Below are 8,073 nucleotides of genomic sequence, written 5' to 3'. Positions count from 1 at the left end.
CCCCCCCCCCCCCCGTGCTGTCACTGTAATTGACCACTTGAGAGTAGCATTGGTTTTACAGTGGTCTGTCATTATACTGTTGTCTGCTTTAAAACTTAAGCTGTCATTTTCACATTATTGACAGTGGAAGTTGTTGTTAAGGTTGTCAGACAAAAGCGCAGCACAACTTCAAACGCTGTTATCAAACTGTCAGCCTGAGTCTTAAATAGCACTTGTACTAGAGAGCGTGTACTTAGAAGAGTTTAGCTGTTTGCCACACACATTTGTCCTGAGAGTCTTGTCAGGCTTTACTCTTCTCCATGCTTGCCTGCTTGTACTGCTTCTCTGCCTGCTTATGTTTGTCTCGCTGCCTCTCTCTCTCTCTCTTTCTCTCTCCCTCTGTGGCTCATTCTCTTGTGCTTATCCTTCCTCCTTTGCCTCTCTCAGTACGCTCTGGTCTACAAAGGTTTCAGCTTGCACCAGGATGATCTGCTCTACTGGCAGCTCCCAGCGCTGTTCACGGGGGATAAGGTAACTTGTGCTTGCCCCCCCCGACCCCTGGTCAACCCTTGGAGGTCACGTACCTTTAACGCACCACCCCTCAGTCCTCACCATCACACTCCCTTCCCTTTAGTCCCTCACCTGTCCACATTCCCTGTGCCCTTTAACTTTGTCCCAGCCCTCCCTCCTCAGTCCTCTTGACTTCCTGTACTAAATATAATGGGAGAATAATTTATTTTCGCTGTAATTCGTACACAATGATAGAGCGTATGACTGTTTTGGTCATGGTTTTCAAACACTTTCTGTAACAAAATATCTAAAATCAAAAATCTTATCAAATGGGTCTGTGGTCTAATTTGTGTGAAGTGAAAGTGAAAAAGTTTCAGAACTATTGCCTTAATACATGTTTGGATTTACCTGCTTGGGTGTCTGTAATTTAACATTTAAGTCAAGAAGTGTTCAAAATACATCTGGGTCATTAAAGGCCCCCTCCAGTGATTTATTATTCTGCTTTCATAAAGTTGGGAGACTTAAAAGAGACTTAAGTGCATTTGCCACACTGACATTTAGTGACATTCATGGTAGTATCACAGCAGCCTGTTAACATTATAACTCTCACATTAGAGCCGAACAATTAATCAAAATATTATCAAACTCGCAATATGGCCAAGTGCAATATCCAAATCACAGAAGCTGATAAAGGTAAAATGTTCCACAACAGACCATAAATTAACCATTGTGGTGCTACAGAGAGACCTCGGCCTATAAATCATATTCTGCAGACCCAACAAAAATCAAATCATGATTTTTATATTTTTTCTCAGTGTAAATGAAATGCAAAAATCAGCATTCCAACCAAAATTGTGACTCATATTGCAATCACAAATAATTGCAAATGATTTTTTTTCTTTTTGATTTTTTTTTGTGTATTGTTCAGCCCCATCTCACACATTCAAAAGAACTTCTTAGTATGCTTCTTCACATCCTTCTTGCGCACAGGATTTGATGTTACAAAACAGCCTGTGTCGCTCTGTGTTTTTGTTTCATCACGGGAACTGCAGCTGTGTTTGACCTGGCGAGAGATCTAAAGCCTCTTCCTTTGCTTCACCCTGCCTTAGGTGGGTTCTTACGGAGGTAAACTCAAATACACCGTCTCCTACGTGGCTGGTCCAAGGGGAACGCTGCTCGACGATGCTGACGTGCAGATTATTGTGAGTATGCTGACTCGCTTGTTTTCCTCTCGTGGTCACGTGTGTTTGTAGCATTTGCTCACCTGTTGCTGTTGCTCCCGCAGGGTAACGACATCACTCTGGTGGCTCGTCAGTCCTGGCAGAGGAGGCAGCAGGGCAGCAGAGAGACTCACCGGTTTGAGATTGTCTTTAGAGAGGTGAGCGGCTCAGGGCTGCAGAGTAACATAGACAACAGGAAGTGTTGTCAGGAAGCATATTGTATGAGAATAGATGAGAATAGCCATTGTCTTTTTGGTTCATAGGAAAACTGGCGCCGTCCGGATGGCATGCCTGCAACCCGTGAGCACCTGATGATGGTTTTGGCTGATCTGGATGATATCCTCATCCGAGCATCCTACTCTACCGAGATGCGATCCTCCAGCATCTCTGATATCAACATGGAAGTCGCTGTGCCCAACTACAGCGGCTTGGCGCAGGCCCTCGAGGTAGAGCAGTGTCGCTGTCCACCTGGATACCAGGGACTCTCTTGCCAGGTAATTCATCATCTTTTCTGAATTGCTGACTTTAGCAGAAGCAATCCAAGCTGATTTTGCTTCATTAAAATGCTCCCTGATGTATCTGAAATCATAATGTCTATTTTAGGACTGCGCCCCTGGATATACTCGCACTGGAGGAGGTTTATACCTGGGTCACTGTGAGCTCTGTGAATGTAACGGCCACTCTGACTCCTGCCATCCGGAGACTGGCATTTGCACGGTACGACGCACTGTAGATTACTGTATTATATCACCCTGATGAGACGGACAGATCTCTAAACAATGACGTACTTCACCTTCCAGAGCTGCCTGCATAACACTCAGGGCGAGCTCTGTGAGCAGTGCGCCCCTGGTTTCTTCGGCGACCCCACTGTTGGCACTCCAGAGGACTGCCAGCCCTGCGCCTGCCCCCACACTGACCCTGACAACCAGTGAGTACTGGCACAGATAACAAGACCTCGCATTCCACCTCCATTTTTAGCTCAAGACAAGTCTGTGTCCGGCTCACTTGCTCTTGTTCACAGCAAATTCCATTGTCTTGTAAATTCAGGAGTTTGATTCGTTTCAATTATTTTAACCTGTTTTCTGCCAACTAGCACCAAATATTGCATATTCACTGTCCTGCTCAAGTCATCTGATTCTGTATCCTAGCATTTCAATAGATCAGGGTCAGTGGGGATACAAAATCTTGCCAAGTGCAAGTAAAAAAATTGAAGTATATTGTAGAAATCTTTTAGTGAAATATGAGAATCTCAGCTGCTTCCCGTGCAAATCCACTTTGATCAAGGGTCACATTCAGGTTCCCCTGTTATAATCTGCCTTGCAAAAGATGAATGTGACACTAAATGACTTGGTAATAGGTTCGGCAGGGAATCCGTTGATACTGAACCTAGAATTTAGCTTCTTGCCTGTGTGTGTTCAACTCATGTAACAGGTTCTCCCCTACGTGTGAGAGCCTTGGAAATGGAGGCTACCAGTGCACTGCCTGTCAGCCTGGCTACACCGGCCAGTACTGTGAGCGGTGAGATAACCCGGCACTTTCTCTCGATGTTACTGGAATAGTTTCAAGTGGTTGATTTTGATGAACTGCACTTATTAGGGTACACTGTGGTTAAATTTCCTTTGTATTTTTTTTGCCATCATCAGTTGTGCTCCTGGATATGTTGGCAACCCACAGGAGAGAGAGAAGTGTCGCCCATACGATGGTAAGGCTACATTTTGCTTTAATAGAAATATGATTAAACTGTGCTCACGTTCAAAAATATACTTACAGTATGTGTGTGCTTGAAATATTTACTGTAGCACAATGAGCTCAAATGAAAAAGACATGAGGGTAGGAGGTCTAGTTTTTTATCAACTTAGACTTCACAGAAGTCACAAGTGAACTGATCTTAACTTCACAGTTTAGATCAGTTCACTTGGACCTTATTTGAACCCATTTTTCCCATTTCTCTTCTATAAGAAGTGTCAGAATATGTAACTTTTTCCATTAAGATGAAGATTTCTTTAGCAGTTAACCACCAGCCAAAAACAAAAGTTGTCACTGAATGGTGTCCACCCAGTTTTGCTTTGTGAAACACAAATAAGATCTCTAGTTTACTGCCCAAGCTTGCTTTGTGAAATGAATACTCTCAGAGAGCAATCCTGTAAACAATTTCATCACATTTCCAACATGCAAGCTGCATAATTAATCTTTTTATTATTTACGAATTTATCATTTTTATAATCAAAAGAAAAGCCATATTTGAGGCCCATGCACGAGCACGCCAAAACCCTGTAGGACTCGTACGTTTGTTTAAGTAACAAACAGTCATAAAATGTGACATTGCCCCTATCTGCATGTAAGCAGTGCTCGCAAAATCGCTTTCGTGAAACCGATCCCTGATGAGTTTATGACCTTTGCACTTTGCAGCTGCAGCCTCCCTGGTGGTGAAGGTTTATCCAGAGAGGGTCTTGGCATCCCAGGGTGGCCCTGTCACTCTGCGGTGCCAGGTGTCTGGCTCTCCTCCGCACTACTTCTACTGGTCCAGAGAGGATGGGCGGCCCATCTCCGGCAGTGCGGACAGACGCAGACAAGGTGAGGGACACACTTTAACCACATGGCCTATGATCATACCTTTTATATCCTAGAAATTGAAATATGTTTGCACTCCATTTTTTGGTTTTAAATACATTTTTAAAGTTCTGATTTCACTTATCTTAACACATAAATTGCCTATAATTAATATACATACTGTGTGGGACGACATGTGTGCAGGAGCAGAGCTGTACTTCCCCAATGTTCAGCAGAGTGATGCCGGCGTTTACGTTTGCACCTGCCGAGACCAGCGCAGCACCAACAGGAGCCGTGCTGAAATCGTTGTCACAAGTGAGTATGAGTCTCACTTCCATATTAGCAAATAGGTTTTTTTCCCCTCAAGCTGCTTATTGCAGCACAAGAAATGGATACCATCCCTGGTTTAACTCGAGTTTGCTTATGCACGGATTACATACAGTTTAGTTGACTGTGATGTGGTGCATTCTTTGCATCTGGAGCTTTGCAGGTGTTGGGATAAGATATGTGCAACAGTGATTTTGAAATGTTTTTTTATGTTACCACTGATAATTGATCAAATGAAGTTCACTTTCACTTTATTCAATATTGCAATATTCCAACTGTATTTATGAACTATGAGTATAAATTAATTGTCTCTGCATTTCACCAGGTGTCCAATCCAGACCCATTGAGGTGACAATTGAGGAGCCCAAAGCCCAGACTGTCAGGGTGGGGTCTACTGTCAGCTTCATCTGTACTGCAAAGAGCAAGGTAACACTGGTCAATGATGAGTATTATGTTACTTCATTTATTTATTTACTTATTTGAAGTTTTACATTTAAAGGACATTTTTTGACTTTCTTCACAAGAGTTAGATGAGAATATAGATCCCACTCTCATATACTGTATATGTGGAGCTACAACCAGCAGCTGGTTAGCTTAGCTTAGCTTAGCATAAAGACAAGGAAACAGAGATGCCAATCGGTGGATTTTGCTTCCTCTGGACAAAGACAGACCACCTGTTTCCTCCTGCTTCCAGAAAGTTAGAGTGTTATTTTTCTCCCATTGCATGCATCTTATGATTCTCCTGCATCTGTCTGCACACCCCTCCCACAGTCACCAGCCTACACCCTGGTTTGGACCCGAATGGGTAACGGGAAACTTCCCAACCGTGCCATGGACTTCAACGGCATCCTGACGATCCAGAATGTCCAGCCCGAGGACGCTGGCGTCTACGTTTGCACGGGCTCCAACATGTTTGCCATGGACGAGGGCAGCGCCATCCTCTACGTGCCAGGTTCGTGATCCTCGGCACTGCATTCCATTACTCATCACCCCCCCTGCCACCCTACCACTACCAGCTCTGGCTCCTGTAGTTTCCCACCTTAAACTTGAGTCCCCGCCCCCACCCCTCCCTCCAGCTTGGAATGATGCATGCTTTTCTGTTTGACTGCAATGTAAACACTTAGCTCTGGGTTAACAGCATAATAAGCTTACAGTTCTAACTCCCAATGCTTTTTGGCCTCTGCTGTCAGATACCAACATATAAGCCATGTCTTATTATCATACTGCTCTTCTTACTGCCTTTATTTAACTCGCTCTGATCAATGGATTTTTCTGTGCTGCACGTGAAGAAATACAGCTTGTGGGTCTGTTTATAAACTAAAACTGTAGACTACAAATCTCCCAGATAACATATGGGGTTAAGTGTGGAGTTTTAGATTTAACTAATGGGCACTCGGTGTCATGACACATCCTCTAGACTTGTGACAAATAAGCACTCTTTCGGATCAGTGATTTGTGGGGAACGCTTTCCGACGCCAACGCTCTACTGAATTTACTGCTTTTTTTTTTATTTTATTTTTTATTCTTTCCTCTTTTTCACATTGGTTGAATTAATCGGTGGTGGTTTGGTTGCTTCTCGATTACTGGTAGAGTCGCTGTTTACTGCTTTTTTTTAAGAGGTTTTACTAGCAGGGTGCTTGATACTGGTGTCTGTCTTTAACTCTGGGCTCATGGTGCCCCCCACCCCCTCCCTCCCATGCCTGAGCTGTAGCGTGTAATGGTGAGGAGGAATGTGGATGCCACGACGGGTGCTTAGTGACTCTGCGACTGACATTCAAAGAAGACTTCAGTGTATTCTGGAAGAGAGAAGTAGGAGGAAACCCACTAGTTTTGTTTTTTTTTGGTGTCGTTCCACTCGATACATTATTCCTTCCTGACATTACCGTCTGCTGTGTTACTCTCTTAATCGTCTCGTTGATGAACGATGAAAAAATGGTGCTATTAGCCATGCAGTCGGTTAAACCTGTATTTGAATTGCTGTTGTACTACTGTAATACCACTCCTTCATTCCTTTAGTGTCGGCAGAAGTCGGTCCAGTTTGTATTGATTGTTGCTTGTCAGATTTAGTTATTAAAATATTTAAGAGCTGACTCTTAAAGGGGAAAAAAAAAAATTTTTTTTTTAATCCTAATTATGTCAGTAATCAGCTACAATTGTAATATTATGGTCTTTTTATTTACATCCTGTCAATGCTGTTGCCACATTTTGCTTTTTTTTTTTTTTTTTTGATTGACTGAAATATGTTATCCTGAAATGTTTCCATGAAATCAAATATATCAGAAATGTTAGAATTTCTTTTCTTTTTTTTCAAGGGAATTGGCCATGTGAATGCAATGACTTAACATGATGTGTGTTTACATTAAGGCAATCTCAAATGTTTTATAAGAAAATATTTTTATATATCTCTTACACCTCAAAAAAATCACAGGTCACATGTTAAATCTTTTTTTTTGACATCTGGTCTTCGGGTGCTTTACCATGACTCTGTTGTTTTTTTTTTTTAATTTGTTTATTCTTATTGACTCAAAGGCTATATGATTGCAAATATAACCAAAGGTGCTTCTGTCAAGATTTTACTCATTTTCAAAGTGTTTCTTTTTAAAGGACACCTAACTGATGTAATGTACACATGTCACATTGTAATGTATTTATCTTAACTGTGAAAATATTTTGTGAAAAGGAGACAATTGATTAAAGTAATGACACTAGCTCACACTGATTTGCAAAATTTATGGCTGGGGCTTATCATCATATGTTATTTTAATCAGTTGAGGATAACCACAAGCTGTATGTCAGCTGAAATAATAAAACTAGTGTTTCAGTGTTTAAAATTGCTTCTTGCTACTAACCTGCATGTCTCATGTGTGGCTATTCTGCTTACCCTCATCTCCCCTTTTTGCTGCTTGTACAGTTCTCATGCACCGTGTGTGTGTGTGTGTGTGTGTGTGTGTGTTTGTTTGTGTGTGTGTGTGTGTGTGTGTATAATGTGTATCTTGATTTTGAATTCACAGCATAAGGGGCATTTTGGAGCATTGTTGTGTTTTGTTTTCAGTTGATGTTGAGTGCAACATAACCATTAAATGTTACAAACAGTATGGTCATTCTAACCAGCACACTTCAGTGCATATGTCAATAACCAATAAATATATCAGGTAAGTGTGAAAATTAAACTGAATGCATGTAACTATGAATTAAATGGCACCAACCTTCAGTAGCAAAAGAAATCAATGATGAGCTGAAATTGATATAGGAAAAAAGAATTAATTCTTGATGTCCAGGTGGAGCCCATTGAATTCAAGTGCATGATTATTTTTTTAGCATGTTTACATGTGTGACATTTTTTTTTTTTTTTTTTTGGACAAAAACCACAGTGGCCCAAGTTTAGTGATGGATTTAAGTGTCTCTGGGGGGAGATGGAAGGTAAACTGCTGTTACCCTGGAGAACTGACCTGTCAGTTTACCTGTTCCCTCCCCCCCTTCCCCCCCC

General features: G+C 41.9%; 1 protein-coding gene across 1 annotated transcript in view; it reads left to right on the top strand.

Moving 5' to 3' along the window:
* Positions 1-8,073, top strand: part of hspg2 (heparan sulfate proteoglycan 2) — a 93,896-nt gene that overhangs the window by 60,720 nt on the left and 25,103 nt on the right. The window contains exons 36-47 of the mRNA XM_087176427.1: positions 427-510; positions 1,599-1,691; positions 1,775-1,867; positions 1,973-2,203; positions 2,313-2,426; positions 2,510-2,637; positions 3,141-3,227; positions 3,353-3,411; positions 4,119-4,283; positions 4,464-4,574; positions 4,912-5,012; positions 5,358-5,538. Coding sequence (XP_087032553.1) covers positions 427-510; positions 1,599-1,691; positions 1,775-1,867; positions 1,973-2,203; positions 2,313-2,426; positions 2,510-2,637; positions 3,141-3,227; positions 3,353-3,411; positions 4,119-4,283; positions 4,464-4,574; positions 4,912-5,012; positions 5,358-5,538 — 1,447 coding nt within the window. The remainder of the gene's footprint in view (positions 1-426; positions 511-1,598; positions 1,692-1,774; positions 1,868-1,972; positions 2,204-2,312; positions 2,427-2,509; positions 2,638-3,140; positions 3,228-3,352; positions 3,412-4,118; positions 4,284-4,463; positions 4,575-4,911; positions 5,013-5,357; positions 5,539-8,073) is intronic.

The sequence above is a fragment of the Seriola lalandi genome, unplaced genomic scaffold (assembly GCF_002814215.2).
Source record: "Seriola lalandi dorsalis isolate HSWRI2012SDOR001 ecotype SW California unplaced genomic scaffold, Sedor1 jcf7180002054554, whole genome shotgun sequence".
Taxonomy (NCBI): Eukaryota; Metazoa; Chordata; class Actinopteri; order Carangiformes; family Carangidae; genus Seriola; species Seriola lalandi.
The sequence above is the reverse complement of the archived record's forward strand: the minus strand, read 5'-3'. Positions and strand labels throughout refer to the sequence as shown.